At 51.5% G+C, this 24,396-nt stretch overlaps 1 protein-coding gene across 2 annotated transcripts; it reads right to left on the reverse strand.

Moving 5' to 3' along the window:
* Positions 1 to 484: 484 nt before the first annotated feature.
* Positions 485 to 23,913, reverse strand: RAB5C (RAB5C, member RAS oncogene family). 2 transcript variants are annotated; one of them, XM_043584498.1, is made up of 7 exons: positions 23,791 to 23,880; positions 20,164 to 20,268; positions 5,150 to 5,404; positions 3,481 to 3,632; positions 3,152 to 3,274; positions 2,142 to 2,235; positions 485 to 1,405 (listed from the first exon to the last, which is right to left on the reverse strand). In XM_043584498.1, exons 3-7 carry the CDS (start codon positions 5,313 to 5,315, stop codon positions 1,290 to 1,292), a joined length of 651 nt encoding a protein of 216 aa, XP_043440433.1. In that variant the 5' UTR covers positions 5,316 to 5,404; positions 20,164 to 20,268; positions 23,791 to 23,880; the 3' UTR covers positions 485 to 1,289. The 2 variants fall into 2 exon arrangements, with proteins under 2 accessions (XP_043440433.1, XP_043440432.1); XM_043584497.1 differs by lacking the exon at positions 20,164 to 20,268 and having other exon boundaries at positions 23,791 to 23,913.
* Positions 23,914 to 24,396: the final 483 nt, after the last annotated feature.

Genomic DNA, 24,396 nt, shown 5'->3' on the forward strand with positions numbered 1-24,396 from the left:
CCACAACCAGCAGAGGGCCCTGACAGACCAGGGACCAGATGGCTTGGACCTGGTGTGGTCTTGGCCTTCTAAACAACACAAGGTTTCAGAGGTCACCTGGGCGGAGGGCAAGAGGACCGAGTCCTTCACAAGCCTGGTCCAGACTAACCGGAAAACCCCAAAGAGGTTGTTTCTGGTGTTTCAGAGACCAACTATTTTCAAATACAAACTGTACATCACCCCAGTAGAATCTGGAGGGAGTCGGGGAGAGGCAAATGCGGGCCCCTCAACTTCAAACTTGGTGAGATTCAGCCCCAGGTCACTCTCACCCTACCCTACCCCTTAGAGCTGGTAGAGCAAGGGCCTATTTCTCTTGGTTACCATCACCACCAGCATCCCTTCACTTTTGTGGGGTGGGGGGTGGGGGAGTGAAGTTAGTTCAAGTAAGCTAGAGCAGATGCGGTCTGATAAACTGCCAGAGAGAGACAAGGAAGACAAGTGGGAGGTCGATCGATCGGCTGACTATATTGACAAGATACTGATTGGTTACATGTTGAAGAAAACATACAATACAAAATACAGAAAAAGTTGGTTCCATCCCCTCCCACCCACCCCCCCCTTACCCACCCACCCCCAAATACTCATCATCGTGATTTGGTCAGAACAGGGCTCAGAGCCAGAGGTCAGGGTGACGGAGGGGGAGGGGGGTTATGGGGAATGGGTTGGTGGCTGTCACAATAATGCTGTGGTAATGCTGTGGTTTCTCTCCCAGCTGTGCGTCAGGGGGTGAGGGGGGGGGGGCTGCAGCCTGATGACAGCCAGCTGAGGGAAGAGCTGCTTCTCCCTTCCCTCGCCCCTTAGGGCCACCACCCAGAACCAAACCCACTCCAAACACAGTAAGGATATGGATGCTCTTGCTGAGTCTGCTAATCAGCAAGAGGGAAAGAAGGGTAACTGCTCCAACCCCCGCCTCCCCACATACAAGGGTGGGGGGGAACAGGGGCACGTGGCTACTACCAGCAGAGGAAGAGTGGGAGAGCAGTAGAAAGGGCTGGAAGTGGGAAGAGCAGAAGATCATATATATTAAAAAAGTGACTTAAGACTTAAAATTGAATTAGTATTTGTACAGAAAGGTGCAGGTGGAATAACTCACTCCGGCCTATGATCAAAATTCTATGGAGAAATCATGGCGGACCCCTCCCCCTGCCCCCCCAGTGGTAGCCCGAGTCGTTAAGTGCGATTGGTTAGAGTGGATTCCAGTCGGGTCGGTCAGGCGGAGGAGGTGGGGGCAGCGGGCAGGCAAGGGGGGCTCAGTTGCTGCAGCACTGGCTCCGGCTGGCTGGGTTGTTCTCCTGGAGGTCCACGCCTCGGTTCCGGCCTGGAGCACCAGCTGCATTCTGGGGCTCGTTCTTGGGAAGCTTCTTAGCTGTTTGGGAGAGGAGGGGAAATACGCATTTGTGGGGCTACCCCAATACTCTTCCAAGTATGCTTGAGTGGAAGCTGGCCTTTGTACCACCCAATCTGGGATAACCCATGGGGGAGCTTCGCTTCTTTGCTCCAGGTGCATGCATTCTGAGTGTTTCAAGAAACTGAGGCAAAGAGGGTGCCTGGGTGGCTCAGTCGGTAAAGTGTCCAACTTCGGCTCAGGTCATGATCTCACCATTTATGAGTTTGAACCCCACATCGGGCTCTGTGCTGACAGCTCGGAGCCTGGAGCCTGCTTTGGATTCTGTGTCTCCCTCTCTCTCTGCCTCTCTCTCTCTCTCTCTCTCTCTCTCTCTCTCAAAAATAAACAAACATTAAAAAAAACAAACCTGAGGCCAAGAGAGGTTAAATAACTTGCCCCAGGACCACTGAGTTAAATGATAAAACAAGGATTCAAACCCGGGCAGGATGACTCACTACAGAGCCAGATCAGCCTAAAGATCCTAAGAAGTGGGTAGGGGGATGGTGATGTAGGGTTTTCAGTGGGTGGTAATCTAAAGGGTCAGAAAGTGAAATGTTGAGACTTTGGCCCAGGCTGTAGAAACTTCCGGGGTGAACTCTCTATATCTGACAGTCAGATAAAGTGACCCCACAGACTTACCACATACTACAAAACAGCAGCCAGGTGACAGGACAGGACCCTGGTCAGGGGAGGGGAGGGAAGGAGAGCAACTCACCTATTGCCATGAAAATTTCATTCACGTTCATCGCAGTCTTTGCTGATGTCTCCATGAACAGCAGACTGTTGTCTTCCGCATAGGCTTGTGCTTCCTGGTTTAGATGGAGGTGAGAAAGTGGGTAGGAGGGAAATGATGGCAGTTGGCAGGGGCCAGGGCCCAGGATAAAAATCTTCCCTCCTCACAGTCGCCTTATACACAATAGAGACAATGCAGGGATTTTTCAGTCCCGAGGCTCTCCTGCTCTGGGTCCCCCCCAAATCTGCACCACACCCAAGGCCCCCACTTCACATCCAGCACCTCTCAGTTCACAAACATTGGCAGATGTTTTACTCAGGTTTTCCTAAGTCCATTCTGCCTTTTGCCCTCCAAAATCACTAAGCTAAAAAAAATACTTCTAGAAAGTTATCCTACAAATGCACATGCACATTTGGAAAAAATACAAAAGCATGTGGATGTTGACCGGAGTGCTGCTTCCAGTCGTTCGCTATTACAAACAACCTACAAGTCCATTGGTTAAGGGCCTGGTAAAAAATACACAGTATTATGGGGCACACCCCCATCGATGTAAAGAAAGGGATTCATTCGCATGGGTATATTTTTAGAAAAATAAGAAACTGTGATGAACTTGGGGGAAGGGAGACTGAGTGTCTGGGTTGGAGCTTTAAATTTCATTCCATGTATCTTCCTGTACTGCGTAAATTTTACTCGTGCGTGTTTTATGTGGATAAAAGTAATTCTTTTTCAGTAAGTTTCATTGAAAAGTCAGTTTACACAAAAAATAAGCGGAAGCTTCAGCCATCCTTATGCATACACACGCCACCAGCCGATGACAAAGAACAAGGAGAAGCAGAGAAGTCCTTCAGGCCCACATTCAAGTCACGAGAGGACAGCAGATGAAAGCGCCCCGGCCTCCCCACTTGGCCCTCCGCACAGCCCCTGAGCAGCCGAGGCTGAGCCAAGCGCGGAGCCGGCTTACTCCTCCCCACCAAGTCCTGTCCTGCCCCCACCTGGAACTCCACGGCTCTCTTGCTGGCCAGGTCCGCCTTGTTCCCTGCAAGTGCGATGACGATGTTGGGGCTAGCCTGCCTCTGTAGCTCCTTCACCCAGTTCTTGGCCCGTGCAAATGTATCCTGGGGAGACAAGGCCAGAATGTCAGAGAGACAGAGGCGGCATTCTGCCCAGGGCCACTCACTTAGGGAAACTCGAGCTGGCAGAGCCCAAGTGTCTAAGACGCTACCGCCCTGGAGATTCTGGTGAGACACCCCCAAACGACAGAGGAAATCTGCCCACACCCCATCCAGGAACAAAGTGTTGAGAAGTAAGGGGAAATCTTTACTGTGTTGGTGATGTCATAGACCACGATGGCAGCTTGGGCCCCCCGATAGTACATGGGGGCCAGGCTGTGATACCGCTCCTGTCCAGCTGTGTCCCAGATCTCAAATTTGACTGTTGTGTCGTCCAAACAGACCGTCTGTGTGAGGAAGGCCGCTGTAAGAGGGAAGGTGGTGTTATAAGGCAAGAAGGAGCTCAAGAAGCCACCCCCACATATCTCCCCAGTACTGCATGTGGACTCTTTGCTGAGATGGGCCCAGAAAAGCCCCCAGCCCAGCGGCTGGAGCAGGGTAGGTGGTGTTTGTATTTTTCTGCCATGTGTCAAGGGGACTGGGGGTTGCACAGGCCTTACAGACCCACACTAGGCAAGGGCAGAAGGGATGTCTGCCCGCACCTGAACCGTTTTAGGAGCACCTCCGAGGAAGACTGGCAAGGGGCAGGAGAGGGAAAAGCCCAGGGGAAAATGGACTCCCAAGCACAGAAGGGTGGGCCCACCACTCCCCCCGTCCCCCTCCCCACCTCCCCTCACAGGGGACAGTCAGGCTGGAAGCCTCCATAGTCCCTCAGTTTGCTCCAGCCCAGGGGTGTTACTGGCCTTCGGTTTCCTGAGGACACTCACACACTTAGCTACACTGGGGCCGCCTGAAAGTACACGCTGTTCCGCTGCCAGGCGGAGGCTGGGTGGCTGGCTTCCCGGCTGCCCCTGCCACCTCCAGGCATGCTGGCTAGCCTCCACCCCCAGCTTTGACCTTGACCCATTCCTGATTGGCCACCCTGTGGTTCGACCTTCAGGGAACACAGTGACCCTATCTTTGGTCTGAGGAGACAAGGGAGCATGTGGTGCTTGTGCACATGCTTCAGGAGGAGTCCCAGAGCCGGGACAGGCAGGTGGGAGTCCCCTCCCCGCTGGGAACCAGGGGAGGATCCCAGAGAGCTCAGAGTGGAAGCCGGCTCCCTGCTCTGCCCTCCCCCCACGCCCCTGAGGGCCCAGGGTGGGGGAAACTGCCTCACTTCCCTGTCTCCAGCTCCTGACTCGGGTGCTGAGGAGGCAGCAGAGGACTGCTGACTCGGCCCGTTTAGTTTCCAGCTGCCTGGAAACCTCCTACCAAGAGGGCAGAGAAAGGGTGACTCAAGCCCAATGTCCGCCCTGGCCCCTAAGGTTTGTACAGGACACTGAGGCAGGGAACTGAGCCCACACCCTCACGGGCTACACGCTGACCACCAGGAAATCAATGATAGGCTCTGAGCTCGAGGGTAAAGGTCAACTTCAGGAACGCTGGCCCGCTCACCAGGCCATTTCCCCATTCTGCAAAGTAGGAGAGGCCAGGACAGACGCACTGCCTGGTACGGTCAGAAGGACCCTCAGAGATCCAGACCGAGCCTCTCCCTTCCAGAGGCCGGGTCAGTGGAAGGCCCTTAGCCAAGGCCGCACAACAGTACAGTGGCATAATCGGGAGGAGAAGCCAGTTTTGGACTCCCACCTAAGTCTTACTGGGTGGCGGTGGGGACTCCGGCATGGAGACCAGCTGTTGGATTTGATTCCAGGGCCCAGGTGAGGAAGAGGTGCTGCCGCCGCAGGCACGTTTAGTCCCTCTGGGCAGGCGGCTCCCTTCTCAACGCCAAGACATTTCTTTGGCATTCCTGAGGCTGCCCCACTTCCTGTGCCCACTCACCTCCAATGGTGCTCTCCTGGTACTCATGGAACTGTCCCTTGACAAAGCGGAGCACGAGGCTGGATTTGCCCACTGCAGACTCCCCGAGCAGGACCAGCTTAAACTGACAGATCTTGTTCCCAGCGGCTGGTCCGTTGGGTCGCGCTGCACCTCCCCGACCCGCCATGGCCCGTCCTGCTGTAGTGGTACCAGTGAGCGTGGGGCGGGGGCCGGTGCTGCGCGAAGAGGCACTTAGTGAGGACGGGGGACCTCCAACTGCAAGAGAGATCAGCAGTACTGGTCAGGCCAGAGACTGTCGCACGGCAAGGCCTTCTTAAATCACTCTTAAATCACAGGTCTCTCCCGCTGCCCTCCCTGAGGACCTAAATCCTCCCATCCTGCCAACCCCCTGGCCCCCACCTCCCAGAAGTTAGGAGAAGAGCCCGAACTAGGATGTACTACACATCTATTTGCCCTACAATCATCTCAGCAGTGAAAAGTGGTCTCCCAACTCTAGGTTCATGGTTCTGAGCAAACGTATTACTTCCCAATCCCAAGTATCACGTACACACAGGAGAACAATGGGCATATGGCAGCCTGGTGACAGTTAAGTCAACAGGCTCCTTGGAGTACCAAAAAAATCACGCGGGAAGATGCCAGGATCCAGATGAACAAACAACGAACCTGTGGTCCCGTAGCTAAGATCACAGCGCACCTCGGTGCAAAGCCAGAGTGGATGGTGAGGCTGACCAGGGCACAGGGAGTCCAGATAGAAAGCTCATCAGACAAGGTGCTTGGCCAACCTTGTGGGCACTCAGGGACCAGGGACTGGCCAGTGCAAGTTGTATTCAAAATAGCCGTTTTGTCCTGCTGTCTCTAGAAGGACTAACTTTCTCAGTCGGAGGCTGGACTGTGCACTGGAATCAAAGTCCCATTCCACTCCTTCATCCCAAACCTCTTCCCCCTGGTTCTCTCATTTTTGATGGACCAGAAGTCTCACACACATTAAAACACAAAACACACACAAAACCAAACACACACCCAAGCCAGAGAGCTCTGCTGGCAGTCAGAACGGCTGCCAAATTTCCCTTTTCAACAGAGACCTCAGTTCCATTCTCTACTGGCAGAGGCAGAAGGTGACGCAGAGAAGGAACAGGGAAGTACGGGAGGGCAGACACAAATGAGGGACACCGAGACCTGCACCCCAAGCAGCCGGTGTTCCACACTGACATCTTAGTCACTCTGTTAGTGATAGCTTTGGAGGCGCAAAGAAGGATGAGGAGCCTATTTCCAGAAGCCTCTAGAAGATTTATACTAAAAAATACCAGAACGTTTACAGACGAGTACTGTGACGAGGTATTTCATCCTAAACATCTGTATAGCGTCTGAACCTAAGCTGGAAAGAAAAAGCTTTGATTCAACTACCCTTAGCAGAATGGAGTCAATGCAGAGGGGTCTTCAGAACAAGAGCCCAAGGAAGTACAGCCCAGAGCTGGCCCCTCGGCAAAGGGAGTGCATCCCCCTACGGTCAGAGGACGGGGGCGTGAATGAAGAGAAGGGTATCCGTGGGCAGCGACGGGCTATGCTCATGCAAGAAGTTGATGGCAAAGGGCTTGCTTTGTTCAGTCTGAAATCCCTTTTCGCATCCCCGTCCTCCTAGCAACTCATTTAAAAAGTGAGCTTCAGGAAGCATGATTCACTAGCCAGGAAAAACAGTTTCCTTTCTGGATAGCACCAAGGGAAAAGAGGTTTGAACCGGGAGCCACCTCTTCCCCAGGAATACAGGAAAGGGGGGGGGGGGGGCGGGGAATCCCTATTAGTAACAAGAAATGCTAGTGCTATGATATTTTACAGTTTTACAGCTTTCTCTTTTAAAAAAAATTTTTTTTAATGTTTACTTATATTTGAGAGAGAGACCAAAACAGAGCATGAGCAAGAAAGGGGCAGAGAGGGAGACACAGAATCACAAGTAGGCTCCAGGCTCTAAGCGGTCAGCACAGGGCCTGACGCGGGACTCGAACCCACAAAGTACGAAAACATGACCTGAGCCAAAGTCAGCTCTTAACCAACTGAGCCACCAGGTGCCCCTACAACTTTCTCTTTTCACCCCAGTCACTGATGTTTGCGAGACTCTCCGGCCCTTGAGGCAGGGTCTGTGCTTCTGGCTTCTTTGAGAGCTTTCCTCATAAGGCCTACCAAAGAAATCCTTTTCAGAGCCGGCTAGCATTCACCGAGCAATTGCATAACCATCACCTCCCTTTAGCTTTAAAACAATCTCTCACTTTTTTTCACATAAATAGCCTGCCTCTCAGGTGTTCAATGCCCTGTTCAAGGCCACCCAGCATATAGGTGAAGACCTGGATGCGGGTTGCCTGTGTGCTCCTTTACCTCCTGTGCTCCTGGCCCATCTCCCTGCAGTGGGAAGAATGCTGGAGACAACACCCACCCTGTTTCCGGTCGCTGGGTGAGCGAGACCCTGAGACCTTCTTGTGCGGCAGCAGCCGGCTGGCCTGCAAGGTGTGGCTCCAGCCCACAGTCACAGTGATCTTGCAGGCCCTGACTCCTTCCAACTGTGGGAGGAGCCGCCCAGGGCCAGGCAGGCGACAGCAGCAGAGGGAAACCACAATGGAATTACAAGTTGGTTATTACCACAAATCCACGTGACACATCGTCCCGGCTGGGCGGCAGAGTGTGGCTGGGGCACTACAGAAGGAGGTATGAAGGAGTGGGGAGAGGGGAACGGAAGATCAAGTCCCCGATTCCAACAAAACCAAAGCAGCTGGGGCTGAGGGCTCCTGGGGTGGGAAGTAATCAGCACCCATAAGTCAAGAAATACAGAGATAACATCTAAGTCTTGTCCCCATCGAATCAGTGGGTTTCCAAACCTGCCCAGACAGAACTTGTATTTTTAACAAGCCAGGAGAGACAAGTAACTCTTATCCAGTGGTTCCTGACCTTGTCTGTACTTCAAAATCACCTGTGCAGCCGGCCCCTGGAGGTTCCTACAAAGGTTTGGAGGAGGGCCTGGGATCTGTATTTTTTTTTTAATGTTTATTTTTGAGAGAACCCGAGTGGGGAAGGGGTGGAGAGGGAGGGAGACAGAGGATTCGAAGCAGGCTCCTTGCTGACCGCAGAGAGTCCCATGTGGGGCCTGAACTCACAAACCATGAGATCATGACCCGAGCCAAAGCCGGATGCTTAACCAACTGAGCCACCCAGGAACCCGAAGTATCTGTATTTTTTAAAAGCGCTGTAGGTGCTTCCCCCCCCCCCCCCCCCCCCGGCACAAACTGGCAGGTGACATATTCTGCCTGGATATTGATCCTGCCTTCCAGAGGCACATGAGCAGGCACACAAGGCACTTTTTATGGCCTCCGTTGCCTCGTGGTATTATTCCTGGCCCCACTGGCTGATCACATGAACAAAGGTGTTGACCTTCCAAGACAATAAAGACACGGAGGAAGCTGATTTTGCCACAAAGGGCACGCGAAGACATGGGCGTGTTTAGGACAGGCAAAGGCCACGCCCAGAACCCCAGGAAGCTTTATACCCTCCCCTCCCAAGACTGGGAAGCTGAGGATGCACCCAGGCAGGTGGAAAAGGTGAATTCGCACACTGAGCTGGCCTGCCAGCTGGGGGAGGGAATCTCGCTGTGGGAATCTTCTGAACCAGAGGCAAGAATTACCCACGGGTACGGGCAGGTAATGGAATTATAACCAAAAATGCCATAGCAAAAATCTTCTTTCAGATAAAAATCAAATTCTCTTTAAGAGGTAAAGTTGTAGTCAGAGTTTCTTGTAAGATACAGAATGGGCCAAAAGATTTTTTTTTTTAAACCAGTTTCTCCAACACCAGGAAAAACACACCAGTAGGATGGATTTCCTCCTGGATATTTTCACCAAGCTGCTAAAATGGGCAGAGCTTCAGACCCATGGCAAACGACTCACCTTGACGTGACTGCTCCCCTTATGCTCCAAGTCAGAACCTTCGTTTGTTCAGAGGCTATGGAGTATAAGCACCATCTCCAATCTCATTATCTTCATAGGAAATGGAAGAGATCACAAGGACTGGGGGGCACCTGACACTTTCCCCCACAATGTACATGAAAGGGCAGAGGGACCCAAGCTCCTAAATATATGCCCAGCCAGTTCTGGAGCCAAGGGGGGGAGAGAGAGATAAACAGCAAAATACTAGACTTACTCTGGCTTTTCTCTGCTCTGGACACTAGAAGGTCAGTGGGTACCAAACTTTTTTTTTTATCAGAATCACCAGGGCATTTAGAAATAACCCTGACCAACTGAATTAAAATTTCTAAAAGTAGAGTCCAGAAAATGTTTTTAAAGTAAGTTCCCCCAGGGATTCTAGGCAGCCGATTTAAGCACAAGAGCTACAGCTGAGGGCACCTGGGTGGCTCAGTCGGTTGATTGTTGGACTTCGGCTCAGGTCATGATCTTGCAGTTCACGAGTTCGAGCCCCACATCGGACTCTGTGCTCTTCAGCATGGGGCCTGTGCTTTAGGTCTTCTGTCTCCCTCTCTCTCTGCCCCTCTCTCTCTCTGCACGCCCTCTCAAAAATAAATAAACATTAAAGAGCCATAGCTGATACAGGAAGGAGGGAGGAATGCCAGAGACAGAAAGGCACCCTTCCAGATCAGTGCCATGGACGACACAGGTGGATCAGACCGTGGGTGGGGACTGATTCCTGGCTTCATGCAACTACTGAAGCCTCTAAGATGCCAGATGCTGCTGCCCTTCACCCTAGCCTCCACTAGATACGTCTCTTCTCTAACCGTGAAGTCACCCACTTCATGCTTTTTGTCCTTCCTGGTAAAAGAGTGAGCAATTCCAGCTGATGGGCGTCTCTCACACTTCCTGTTTGCTTCAGAGACTTCCTCTAGCTGACAGTCCTGGCACAGCCTGGACAGTGAGCTGATTAGGGAAACCGATCAGACTCCGTTGACCAGAGGCTGAGAAGGGCTCACTCAAGGTTAGCCCCTGGGGGGGAAGGACGGAGAACCAAGTGACCCTGCCCAGGGCCCCCTAAAAGGTGGTCCTGGCCAGTGACTCTTCAGCTATACTCTAGATGAAAGCATTCCTGAATATCTAACACCACAAGAGCTGGGCAAGAAACGATGAGAGCAGAAGCAATGTGTTCGCCTGCAGAGAATGAAAAGTGGGGCACAGGAGAAGAGGTAGTTAGGTTCACAGGTGAAGCTAGAAGACACTAAAAAGCTCGAGTCAGCCAGGGAGATGATTTACCCACAGGCTCCAGAACACAGGCCTTCCTCAAAGGGGAAAATCACCACTACCAGCACACAGGACCAGAGGGCAGACTCACAGAAGGACTACCGGGCCTCTGACTGGCTGCAGACTCAGAAGGAAGAAAAATCTGAAGCAACACAAGCCCTGAGCCACATGAGGTACCCACTCACCATTCCCCAGCACAGCTCACAGATTAGGACTTGGGAGACTGGTTTAGTTAGAGCCTGGCTCCACCGTTTACTAGCCGAGTGACCTTGGCCAAGTCAGACAGGTAACTACTGTCAGCTTCAGTCTCTTATCTATAAAACGGTATTGTTTAATACCAATCGCATGGGGTTGTTGTCAAGGTTAAATGAAACAATGCATAGTTCGCATAACACAGTATTAGGCCGAGGGCGAGGCTCTAGCAAATGACAGGTTTCTTACAGTACTAAGGGCCTAACTAACTAGTTTTGGCTCATTGGTTGCCAAAGCTCAAGGTCCTTGAAGACCTCATCCTCCTCTTTCCAATTACAGAGGAAATGAAGTTGAGGTGAGGTGGCCTGCCTGCAGTCACAGTCAGGTGGTGGCAGAACCCAAGCCCAGGACTTGTAATTCTAGCAGGGCTTCCTCGTCACAGATAGAAAACCCGAGAATATTAACAGTGTCATCACAGCCACTACAAATAACAGGGGTTCTATGTACAAATAACAGCCTTCTATGTAGGCTTTAATGGAATATGGCTTTTAACAATGGAAAAATGAGTTTGTATCAAACTGTAAAAAAAAAAAAAATACTGCTAGACAGGAATATTTTATATCTTGATTTGGGAGGTAGACACACAGATGTACACAAATGTAAAAATCTATCAAGCTGTCCAAGTGAGATGTATAAATCTTACTACGTGTAAGTTACACGTCAATACAGAATGTTTCCGGAATCCAATTTTGCATACAACAGTGAGAAAGTAAAACTTACAAATGCTATGAAACCATTCTAGCTTCCCTGTATAGAAGATATTTTCTGCCTCCTCTTTAGTATAACAAAATTCAGAATAATAAAGACAATCAAAAAGATGGATGCCTGAATTAGAAGAGGACTAAAAGAGGGGAGGCTGGCTGCCTCAGTCAGAGGAGCACGCAACTCTTGATCTCGGGGTTGGGAGTTTGAGCCCCATGCTGGGTGTGGAGATTGCTTAAATTAAAAAAAAATAAAAAAAAAATAGAGGGGGTGTCTGGGTGGCTCAGACAGTTAAACGTCCGATTCTTGGTTTTGACTCGGGTCATGATCTCACAATTCATGAGTTCAAGCCCCGCATCTGGCTCTGTGCTGACTGTGCAGAGCCTGCTTGGGATTTTCTCTCTCTCCCTCTCTCTCTGCCCCTCCCCAACGAAAGCATGTGCTCATGCTCTCTCTCTCAAAATAAATAAACATAAAAAAAAAAAATAGAGGGCAGAGAAAGAACAAATCTCTCTCAAAATAAAAAACGTAAAAAAAAGTAGAGGGCAGAGAAAGAACAAAAGTACCCAGCTAACAAGGCGCAAGCTAATAGGATTCAATACAAATAGGACTGCTACACACATACTAAGAATATATTTGTACTTAACTGTGGGCTGAAGAATTTTAAAGTTGCTTAAAGCTTCATAATAAAAAGGGAAGGTGACATTTATGTCTTTTCAGTGAGCAGAAAGGTTACCACAGTGACGCTGTGCAGTCTCCAATCAGTCCAGAGGGAGTCTGCAGAGTCTGCAGGGTTTAGGGGGTGCAGGCTGGGGCATGGAATCAAAGAGAGGGGCATCTTCCCGTGTGACCAGTACTATGGGATTGCAACACAGAGGACCTGTGTCCCACCTGGAGGATAACAGAGGAATCTTGGCCCTGGAAGCCAGAAGCTTAGAAGGCCAGGTTGAGATTTGGGGAGAACGCTGATGGGGTGTGTCAGGCCAGGGCTGGGGCCCCTCATCCCACCACAAAGTAGGGGATTCAGGATCAGGAGAGCTGGCAGCAGGGGAGGAAGGGGTGCCGCGTTTACACAGTCACAGTAAGAGGACTGCCTTTCCAGGGGGAAGGGAAGGAAAGCATCCCAGAGAGCTGCCCAGGGTGAGCTGTGCCCCCTACCACTGCAAGATGCCCTTGAATCTGCCCCAGCCCTTAATCCATCTCCCTTAACTAGGATCAGTTTCAGCTCACTCCCCTTTCAACGAGAACTCTGCTGGGGCTGGCTGCCTGGACTTCCCCACCACAACGGGGCCCGACACTGTCCACAGGGGCTCCTGCTGGAGCCACTAACAGCACTAACACCTGCAAAAGGGGCCAGGGTGCAGGAGCTCCAGGAGTCTGAAACCCTAGAGGCACATGACCAAGCGGTCCTTTCCACTCTCCAGGCAGAACCGGGCTCCACAGCCCTTTCTCCTGGGCAGGAAGATGCCAAGGTGAGTGAGGCAGAAGCCACCCTTGATGGACAGATCCCCAGCTTCCTAGAGCCCTGCCCCATTAAGAACATCAAGAAAGCCTTCCCTGAGCTTCGCGCTGCTTTCTTGGTTCTCGACAACGGACGATCCTGAGAAGCTGACAGAAGCAGACTCAGCGCTAACTTTCAGGCAGAGGATGGAAACCTCCAGCCCCTGTGCCTATAGGGAGGATGACTGATGGGGGCCGGGCCGGTGGGGGGAACATCACATATCTGCTGACACAGCTTGGTCACTGTGGGCTGCCTGTACTGTCCACAGAAGGGTCCCAGGAGTCATGGGTAGCTCTGAGAACCTCATTCACTGGTCGTGCTGGCCAACAGAGCCAGACGTTCGGGCGGCAGGTAGTGAGGAAGGCCAGACAGACAGGGGACCACCTGCGGCTGCACCAGGCAAAACTCGTCCTGTCTCCTGACTCTAAGAGGCACTAGGGGCCCTAGGTGCTGACACTGACACTCCTAAGAGACTATTCTCCCTAAGGGGACCCAATCTCCCGACTCAGCACACCCCAGTCGGCAGGGTTGCGGTGGACCCTCTGGCCCCAACGGGGCAGCTAAGAAGTCTCAAGCGAAAGCTGGATTGAAGTTTGGTACCTTCTGCGACACAAATCCACACGCAGCTAGCTACAAGATGTGGTGGGAACAGGACTGAAGCAGAGCAGTGGCTCACGGGCCACCACCCAGCTCTTCACTTGCTAGTGCCAGAGAGAGGATGCGAAGAGAGCCGGCCAAGGCACAGGTTCTTCCCTGCTGTGATCCCAGGACAGAGTGCGAGTTACGTGAAAGCCAGTGAGTTCAGACATGGGAGCCCTGCTGACCCACAAGCCTCACAACTACCCTGTATTTGTTCTGCTGATGCAGTTACTTAATTAATCGATTAATTAATTAACTTACTTATTAATTATTAAAAAAAATTTTTTTTAGTGTTTATTTTTGAGATTGAGCAGGGGAGGGGCAGAGACAGAGGGAGACACAGACCCGAAGTAGGCTCCAGGCTCCAAGCTGTCCGCACAGAGCCTGACACGGGGCTCAAACTCACGAACCATGAGATCATGACCTGAACCAAAGTTGGATGCTTAACTGACTGAGCCACCCAGGCGCCCTCATGCAGTTACTATTTACTTAGGACAGTTCTAGCTGGGATCTCAGCAACGCAGAGCCCGTCTTCCCCTCTGGCTCTGGAGGGTCTCTGCAGGGGCCAGGAGCACCAGCCGGGCCAGCTGCCACTTCTGCTCCTGCCACATGCCCAGAAAGATGCCAAGAACCTCTGCTGAATGTCAGGGTCATCAGCCACACCTGTTTGTTGGGCTACTCATACCAACAAGTGACCAGCAACTGACATCCCTCACAAACCCTTCCTGTCTTTACCAAAAAAATGAAAACAAAAGAAAGCCAAGTGAATTCGCTGCCCTCAGCTCCTAAATAGAGAGCAGAGGGCAGAGACCGTGTTTGAGAAGAGAATGGGGAAAAGAGAATCAGGTATCAGACACCAGCAGACCAAATTCCTCTTGCTCAGACACCACATACACTGTGGTTCAGAGGCCGCCCAACTAACAAGAAACAAGGTCAAAGTTCCCACTGTGAGATCTGAGGGACGAAGGCAACTCTCAAGAGCCTGGATACAAAGCACAGTATTTTAGGCGGGCTTTTTCTTTCTTTTTTTAAACGTTTATTATTTTTGAGAGAGAGAGAGAGAGAGAGAGAGAGAGAGAGAGAGAGAGCAGGAGAGGGGCAGAAAAGGGGGGGTAGAGAGGATCCCAAGCAGGCTCTGTGCTGACGGGAGCGAGCCTGATGCGAGGCTCAAACTCAGGAACCCGAGATCATGACCTGAGCCAAAGTCGGACACTCAACCCACTGAGCCACCCAGGCGCCCCTGACTTCTTCTTCCTTAATCTTTGCTGAACAAAATGCAGAAAGAGTGCCAGGTGAAGAAACCAAGCAATGAATGAGTCTAGACAAGTTTCAATGAATGAGTCCTACTTCTACTTCCATGGCCCCAAATTATCATAAGACTGGTACAGGTGGCAAGAGGTTGGAGAACTTGGGGGCTTGAGATGAGGAGTGAAGAGGGTAGAGAAATTAAGGGCACTGTTACAGATGAAAAGGAGCACACAACAACATTCTCCAAGGCTGCACTACGGGTTTCCTTTGTTTTAACAGCACATGATATCAAGCCAGACACACAGTAGGTGCTCGTAAAGAGTCTGCAATACACACACAGTAGGTGGTGAACGGAGCTGCAACACAGGCCTGGTTGGGTCTGGCAAGTGATGCGGCAGTCGAAGGCTTAAATCCACATCCACCTGCCAGGCTGCCCACACCCCATCACAAGCCACAGCCCAGCCCAGCCCAGCCAAGGAACCTCTTCACTACCTCAGACAGGACCTCTTAGGTTCCTTCTGCATAGGGGCTAAGAGCACAAGTCTTGGAGTCAGACCAACTCCAGTTCAAGTCCCGGAGCCACCACGTACTGGGGTGACCTGGTGTTGTCACTGGACCCATTTTCCGATACATAAGATAGAAAGACTAACGCCCATCTCCCAAGGCTGCTGGGAAGAGGATACACGTGAGACTTGGCAGAGGGCCTGGCTCCGAGCAAGCCCTTCATAAATGTTCCTGGGGCGGGGAAGCCCCGACCCTGGAGGTCCCTACGAAGGAAGGAGATTCTCAATCAGTATGTTCACTCCCTGTTCACACGTTCCTTCTGCTTGCAGTCTCCTTGGACCCCATTCTTCAATGTCCCTCATTTGGAGAGAATGCTGAACACATCGACTACGGTCTGAAAGTCTGTGCCCCGCCCCCCCCCTCCCACCGCCGCGTTCATACGTTGAAATCCTAACCCCAACGTGATGGTATCTGGAGGTGACTAAGCCATGCGGGCAGCACGCTCATGATTGGGATTAGTGCCCTTTTAAAGGAGGCTCCAGAGAGCTCCCTTGCCCCTCCCGCCATGTGAGGACATGGAGAGAAGCTGGCCTGGAAAAGGGCCTTCACCACAGCCCGACCATGCTGGCTGCCCCTCTAATCTTGGACTTCCGGCCTCTAGAACTGTGAGAAATAAATGTCCTTGTTTATAAGCCGGGCGGTCTGTGGCATTTGGGTATGGCAGCCTGAACAGACTAAGACGGCGACTTTTAACAGTGTCCTAGAAAAAGGACCAGTTCACCCTTGATGTCCTGTGTCCTGTCAATAACCCTCACCCTGTATTCTCTGGAGACTGGCTTCCAAAGCCACAAGAATGGAGAGGGGACCACCACTATCCGGAAAAATCAGCAGGGTTGAACCCTCAAACAGGTAAACAATAACCCCTTAAAAAAAAAAGAAAAGAAAGAAAAAGCCCCACAAGAGAAAGCATCTCAAAGCCCAATGCCCTTCCTTCCATTTCAAAGCCTCTTTCAGGAAAGGGAAGAAGTAGTTCAGTTGTGGAGGGGGGGGAGGGGGCAGGACTAGGACAGCTGACAAAGAAACCAGAGTTCCTTTTAAAGAACCAGGCTGGAAATGCTAGAGGTTTGGAAATTGGCGTCATTAATCACCACAGCCTCTGAGCAGCTCAGAGAGCAATGTGATGACTAGGAGAGCAGCCAGGGTGAGGAAGGCCACCCACGCCCTCCCCCACTCCCGGGATGCTCTGACAGAGCCACCTGAAGAGGACACACAGGCAGCTAGGAATAGAAGACTAGAGGCTTGTAAACCAACTCCTGTTAAGATCCCAAGTTAGTGTTGCCAGAAGGGCTCAAGTTACACATCTTCAGAGGGCTGACAGTACAACAGAAGGATTTAAGCTATTCAATGATTCAGGATCACAGCTCAAAGTGACAGCCTGCCCTGGGCCTGCCTAGAGCCACAAACCCTCCCAAAGGGGAGGTCTGTTCTTGAATGGCAGCAAAACAACGCTGGCCCAGGCCACAGGGACTCCCTTCTAAGGCCGAGTTCTGGAAGGTCTGGCTGGAGCACTTGGCACCTGAAATAGAGGACAGTCATGTATCTTATCTTCCTAAATGGATAGTGAACTCCGAGGCAAACACCAAATCTGACCATTCGGGGATCAGTCGAGTTGTTGGATCAGTCAAAACATCAGGCAGGGGTACAAGAAGTATGAATGGGTGAGTCGAGAAGCAACAGCCTGCTCCTGGGGTCAACTGCCAGGAGTCTCCCACACACATTTCCCAGGGGCATCTTCACCTTGTTGAACTCTGGTGTCTTCAGTGACTAACCAGCAAGACAAGAAACTAATTGAACCCAGCCACACAGGTCCATTATCAACATACTTAGAGGAAACAGTTGCTAAAAAAAAAGGCAGTGGTCTTGAAGAGATAGCCGATTCTAGGACTGGGGCAGGAAATATGCAAGGTGAGCCTGGAGCATCTAGTAGTGACGAAAAATAAAGAAGTGCTCAAAAGGGGCACCAGGGTGGCTCTGTGGTTAAGTGTCTGACTTCGGCTCCAGTCATGATCTCGAGGTTCATGAGTTCGAGCCCCGCATCTGGTTCCGTGCTGACAGTCCGGAGCCTGGAGCCTGCTTCGGATTCTGTGTCTCCCTCTCTCTCTGCCCCTCCCCGACTCCCGCTCTGTTTGTCTCTCTCAAAAATAAACATTAAAAAAAAAAAAAGTGCTCAAAAAATGAACCCCCCCCACCCCAATGATGGGGTGGGTCAAAGGGACCTGAGAGACCTCCCAGTGACCAGACCTGGAACAATCTGAGCAATAAAATAAAGTAGTACTGGATTACAAACCAAAATATAAATATCCATGAGTCTATACTGTTATAAATAAATGAATAAATCGGGGCACCTGGGTGGCTCAGTCGGTTAAGCATCCAACTCTTAATCTCAGCTCAGGTCATGATCTCACGGTTTGTGGGATCGAGCCCTGCATCGGGCTCTGTGCTTAAGTGCAGAGACTGCTTGGGATTCTTCCTCTCCATTACTCTCTCTCTGCCCCTCTCCTGCTCACTCTCTCTCAAAATAAGTAAATTAATTAAATTTTAAAAAAAGAACAAAGAACTGAGGGACAACAAACAAATCTCTCCTATTCCAGAATTCCAAATAATTCACGTAGATACACTGCCCTCGAGGAGAGAAGCACAGTCCCCCACTCAAGTGTGCGCTATACATAATGACCTCCTTCCAAAGAGGACAGTGCAGAAAGGGGAGGGGAGACAGCGACTTTCCAGTGGAGAGACCTGACGAACATCACCTCAGCCAGGTGACCGAGGCTGACATCAACAGAGATAAGTCACGTTAACTGCATGTACTCTTGATGTGTGATGAAAGCAGCACTTTACCTGTGTGGTCTTCCTTCCCCTGACTCATAACCCCAGTGTAATCATGAAGAAAACATTAGACGAATCCCAACCGAAAACACACTAAAAAATGCCTGAGCAGTATTCCTCAAGATGGTCAAGCTCATCAAAAACAAGGAAAGCCTAAGAAACTGGCTCAGCCAAGAGGAGCCTAAGAAGACACGCCAACTAAATGCAATGTGGTGTCCGGATGGGATCTTGGAACAGAGAAAGGACCTTAGATAAAAGCGAAAGGAATCTGAGTGAGGTGCGGACCTTTCACGAATAATTACGTATCAAAATTGGTTCACTCAGTGTGACAAATGTGCAATACTGATGTAAGAGGTTAATAGTAGCAGAAAGTGAGCAGATGAGAACACTGAAAGCTGTGCTACCTATGAAGTTTTTCTAAAACTATTCTGAAATAAAGTTAATTAAAAAAAAAAAAAGGCAGTGGCTCATCTTGTGGCAAAATGAGATCCAAGGACACCAGTGACCATGAACTCATGTTCCTAAGACAAGTGAACTCTCCACGGAGCCACACTGAGGGGTGTGTGGGAAGAGGGGTGGCAGGAGCCGCATCAGTGGTCCCGAGGTGCCCCACCCCAAAGGCACAGGGCCTGAGAGTTTGAAGGCCATGGGAGTAGGTCACAGAGGGAAGGCTGCTCTCACCACTTCTGTCCACACAGCTGCTGGTGCCACTTTCTTAAGATCTCCCCCCTTCACGAATGAGCCCATGCAGATGTGCAAAGCAGCAGCCCCGCGTCAGAGGTGAAGTCACCCCCAGTGATCTTGCTGAGTCCCAGCCTGCCATTGGTGCCACCTCGCCACAAGCAGCCACCGAAGCACAGCTACTGGGTACACGTGCTGCAGAAGGTGGCCAGCGGAACTGTGGATGGCCAAAGCCATGGCCGCCTTTCCCCATGAAACCCTTCACTGGAAAGATTGGAGACTGGGAGACGGCAACCCTCTGGAAATTTAGTCTGTGACCTGTCCCCACCCCCATGTCATCTGCACTGTAACATTCATCCCGTTCACCTGTTTGCTCTCCTGCGTGTGAGCAACTTGTTGGAGGACAGGCCAAAGATATGGGCCAGGCTTCGGGATCCACACTGTGTGAGCTCAGAAAGTGTGTGTTAAAAGACGTGGGCAGACATGTGCTTCAAGGGCACCTATGAATGTCTGCCCTCTTCTTTAACAACCCCAGCAGGGGGCCTTCCATGATGGGGACCATGGGAGGCCTGGACACACAGATAAAACAGGACATGACCCCTCCAGGGCTCAGGCACTAGACAAGGGGTACTAAGACCAAAGTGCAGGGAGGGGAAAAGCCCTCAGCCTACTTAGAGGAAGGGAAGGCTTCACAGAGGAAGTGACGTTCCCACGGCCAACTGCGCTTTAAGAGGAAAAGTCAGGAAATGTGCCTCGGAGGCAGGTGAGGCGGAGAAGAGCCTTGGAGGCAAAGGGAGGAGCACACAGCCCAGAAATGGGACAAGAGGGGAATCCAAGCACAGACTCGATTCTGACCCGACTGGGAGTTCCCCACCATAACGAGGGGATTAAACACAGTACCACCCTCCTGGGGTTGTCAGGAGGATTAAGGAGTCAGGACATATGAATGGCTAAGAAGGGCGTAGCAAAGCTCAAAAAGTTGCGTTTTTACTTGTATTATTATTCCAATATACAGAAGACGGGGTATTTAATCTGAGAACTACTCTCTTAAAATACCAGGCTATTACTGTGGAAGACTCCTTAAGATATATTCCAATTCTCTGCCGTGACTCTTGGAAGCACTATTACCTGGACTTGGTGACATCCCAGTTTATAAACCCTACCCTACAGGGCGCCTCAGGTCATGATCTCAGGTCATGATCTCAGCTCAGGTCATGATCTCAAGGTTATGAGTTGGATCCCTGCGTCAGGCTCTGTGTTGATGGCATGGAGCCTGCTTGTGGTTCTCTCTCCCTCTCTGCCCCTCCCCCGCTCATGTTCTTTCTCTCTTTCTCAAAATAAATAAACTTAAAAAAAAAAAGTATTATAAATCCTACCTGAAGCAGTGCTTCTCAAATAGCCCCAACAAAAGCACCCCTGATTAAAGTCAGGGGAGAGGAAATGCAAAACTCCAGGAATCTGGGAATCGAACCCAAAGCAGCCTGCCACAAACAAAATATTGTCTTTAAGTTTCTTGTGTTAGCTTAAACTCATGTAAACTTTGCATTCCAATCTGTAATAGATCCATGACTGTTTTAATACAAAAATGCTTAAAACTAAGATGGAAGTGCCTAGAAGATGCAAAGACCCCTCTTAGTCGGTGGCTTGGACCACCCACAGCACAGGACCCCCGCAGGGTCCAAGAACCCCAGATGAAGAAGCACAGTCATGGCCTTAGCATTCTCTTCTGCAAAATGGGAATACAACCCACACCGATTCTGACTGGTATCTGTGAGATGAGACAACATGTGAAACCATGAAGCAGAGCACCAGGCGACACAGCAACACTTATGCTGTGGTACAAATGCTGAAGCAGAATCTTCGGGATGAATTATAATGTGCCTTCGAAACCCCACTGATCCATAAAATTGCTATTTGTGGGTATCTGGCTATCCTGTGCCAGGCACCGGACTAGCTCCTTTACCCTGTTTCTAATTCTGCAAAATACTTCGTATCCCCATTTTACTGGAAGAAACAGAGGCTCAACAAGATCGAGTCACAAGTCCAAGGCCAGGCGACTGGTAAGTGGGGGAGTCCAGACAACAACTCAGCTCTGGCTGACTCTATAAAGCTGTGCTTTCCACCCTACCGTACTACCTCTCTGTTTACTGGGCAAGGCTCAGAAGAAGGACGTCTCTAAGAAGGACTTGCTTCGTGGGGCTGAATTTGAATTTTGACCTTGCTGTTTCCACATAAATTCTAGTGAAAGGAGCTACTGGTGGACAGCCACAGTCTTCCCACCCGCGAGCAGCAAGGGGAATCCGGGGGTGAAGCAGAAGCCGCGCTGCTGGCTCCCAACACCCATAACCCGGCCCAGAGAGACCCCTGAGCCCACTCACTTTTACTTTCATTTTCTAGCCATCACGACTTTCCCAGAAGTGAATGCTACAGATGTCAGCAAACTCCCGCCCCGAAGAGTACTGACTTGGGACTCATAACTACCATGGTCCCCAGAGGCAGAGGAGATGGGGGTCATGGAGGATAGGAAGGTGGTGTGGGGGTGGGGAAAAAAACAGAAGCAGAGGAGGGCATCAATGACACGGACGCTAAAGGGTCTGCAGTGGGGCCCCTGCCTGCTCACCCTGCGTGCCCGTTCCTTGAAGCAGCCCGAAGAAGGGCCCACTCTTAGGGAAAAAGAGGCACGTGGATTCCTAAATCCCAAGCCCCGGTTCTACCACCTTCTAACCAGATGACCTAAGGCTAGCTACTTTAAATTCCTTCAGCATCATCTCTGAAATGGAGATACAAAATCTCATGATCTCCCAGGACTCTTGTAAGGAACAGGTATGAAAAGAACTTTGTTTCTTGGGAGGATCATGTGTGAAAAAACCCTGCAGCTTTAAAATGATTTCTAAAAATCCATCGTTACCACCTCTCTATTGCATGAAGGCAGAAAAGGCCAACTAGTTGGAAGAGGCAAGAGAGGAGAGGCTTCTGTGGCACACAGAGCCCTTCCTCTTTTTGCCAAGCAATGTCAGATCTCTGCTTGGACTCTACAATCCCTGGATACCGGAAGCGGCTGCCTGACTACCGGGGGCACTGATGCCTTCCACATCTCTCTGAAAGGGAGAGCTTCTCCTTCAAAAACCTGTTTCAGAATTCTGGCCGGGAGAGCATGTCCAGACAAAGAGGGTCCCCTCAGAAGGCTGGCAGCCTCATCCTGTGACTCTCAAAGAGTTCCAGAAACCACAACCCTCGACAGGCGAGATAAGTTTGGTCAGAGACCGATGGCCAGTGAGCAGTCAGGCCTCTCCAGCCCTGCCCCTCAGAGGCACAGGCTGACCAGATTAGAGAAACTAGACTGGCCACAGAAGTCTCCAATAACCTTCCAAAGAAGACCACACTAGTGGTCCAACTGTTGACCCCAATAAGGTAGGCTTTTTTGTTGTCCAATAAAAAACGAAATGAGTGCATCCCAGGTCTAGCTCAAAAGTTTGTAGGAGTGAGACACTGGTGACTGACTGTCCAGAAGAAGTCAGAAAGGTCTCAAGGCAAAAAAAAAAAAAAAAAACAAAAACGTTTAGCACCTGTAAGGGCAGTAAAGACGGTGCAGAACACTGAAGAGCTACAGAAATTCCCAAAGACTGCATGGCCTTTCCTCCCTTCCTCGGATGTGATAGCAAGGGTCGGTCATGGCCTCAAAGAGTCAGGCTACTCTCGTTAAGGTACAGTCTTGGCCTGTACTTTGGCCACATAACAAAGAACCTCCCAGGCTGGTCTGAGACAACAGCCATTTCACACACCTAAGTCCCAAGCACTAGACAAGGATCAGATGTCAGTGCAGGCTGCCTCTTGGAAAGGCTGGGGGGAATCAGCCCTTTCTGGCATGTATGGGAATCCCTTGGGCTACAAAAATCAGCACATCAAGAAGCCAGAGGTGCCACTGTGCTCTCACCTTGCTCCTCTATAATCTACAATTTGTCCAAGCCCAGAAGGGACTGGAGAGGCCCTAGGACTAGAAGTGGCATAGACCTGTTGATCAAGGAGATGTGTGTGTGTTTGAGAGTGGGAAAGAGATGAGCCAGGACCCTTTGATTCCAGATTCCTAATTTTTGGTCTTTTCCCTCCGCCCTAAAGACCAACAGACAGCAGTCCTAGGAGGAGCAGTCCCTCTGAAGCAGCTTGGAAACCACTCACGTGCTCTGGGAGGACAGGGCTGAGCCTGGAGCAAGGGGGAGGGGGAGAGGGGGGAGAGAAAGAAGATAATGAATGGGCAGATCCACCCTGATCTGTGATCTGTAGCTAGGATTAAGCAAACCTCAGCTAAATTTTTCAGAGGCAGGAAGAGAAATACACTCAGAAAACACAACTAGGGAACAATATAACTAGAGGACAGCTATGGGGGTGGAGGGGGCAAGACAAGAAGGCAGTTCATCCCTAAAAAGTGGCCAAGACTTCAAATTCTGCTGAGATCCTGGCTGGCTCCCTGGCTCGAGGAAAGAGGGGAAGGGAGGAGCTATGGGAGCCTGTGAGAGTGGAACGCTGTCACCCAGGACCCCTCCGCCCTCCCCCCCCCCCCCCCCAGGAAATCGAGATAAAATTTCCCTAGGGCTGGAGGGGACAACTGTTTTTGTGGGACGGTGTGGGCCGGCGGGGAGGAAAACCGCGACAGACAGCACTCCTCGCCACCTCTATAGAGAAGGAAGACCGCCTCCTTCATACCTAGCAAAGATTCCTCCAGTTCTGGGAGCAGAGGGAGCAGAATTTGGGGTCTCTCTCTCCCACAACTGGACTGGACAGGCCAGAGGAGAGCCCTGGGGGTGTCCCAAGGCTCATAAAGAGCCGGTTAGAGTGGGTAAGAAGGGCCCCCCTTTGGCCCGACGCCTGGGGAGCCCCTTAAGAGGGGGCTACGGGTCGGGGGAGGGGTCACTATCCCCCTAAGCCGGGGTTGGGCGGGAGGAAGTGCTGCCCCGAAGAGGGTTCAACGCGAACGAGACACTGGGTCGCGGGACAGGCACACTCACGGCGGCTCCGGGGCGGCGGCGTTACTTGGGGCCGGGGCTCGGACAGGCTCCGCTCCTCTCCCCCCGGCGGTGTCCCAGGCTCCGGCCTCCACTTCCGCCTTTCAGCCGCTCCGGATCCGGATCTCCACCTCAGACCCGCCCCTCAATACTCCCAGGTGACTGACAGGGCGGAGAGACCAATGGGAGGCACTCTTGGCCGATTTACAGGCGACGCCTGTGGGGGGCACGGGCGAGGCGGGAGAGCGCGCGCGAGGGACGGCGGGACTTGTAGTTCAGACAACTGGGAGGAGCCGGTGGCCGCCTGGGACTTAGGGTTAGGGTGGAGCCCGCTGCCGGCGAGGCGGAGCCCGGCCGGGAAAATTTTAAAGCCAGGGCTGCCAAACGCGTCACCCTGGGTTCCAGGAGCCCCGAGGGGAGGCGGGTGGCAGAGCGCTGGAAGAGGGCAGACGACTGTGTGAGCAGAATTGGGAAAGGAAAAATATGGTGTGAATGAATAATGCACATGAGGCCGCAGTCCTGAGCACTGGCTAAACCGGAGAAGCCTCTGTCTGCACAGAGCTGCCAAGTCAGCTCTGGGAGCCCGACTGTTGGGGACATTCTGTAATG

The sequence above is a fragment of the Prionailurus bengalensis genome, chromosome E1 (assembly GCF_016509475.1).
Source record: "Prionailurus bengalensis isolate Pbe53 chromosome E1, Fcat_Pben_1.1_paternal_pri, whole genome shotgun sequence".
NCBI lineage: Eukaryota > Metazoa > Chordata > Mammalia > Carnivora > Felidae > Prionailurus > Prionailurus bengalensis.

What these genes read in the sequence shown, in the direction of transcription:
- RAB5C (XM_043584497.1), bottom strand. Translation starts at nt 5,315, where the DNA reads ATGGCGGGTCGGGGAGGTGCAGCGCGACCCAACGGACCAGCCGCTGGG. An exon ending in TCTATGACATCACCAACACA is followed by an intron (nt 3,275 to 3,480) that starts GTAAAGATTTCC and finishes TTGTCTCCCCAG; the next exon opens with GATACATTTGCACGGGCCAA. An exon ending in AGAGAGCCGTGGAGTTCCAG is followed by an intron (nt 2,236 to 3,151) that starts GTGGGGGCAGGA and finishes CATCTAAACCAG; the next exon opens with GAAGCACAAGCCTATGCGGA.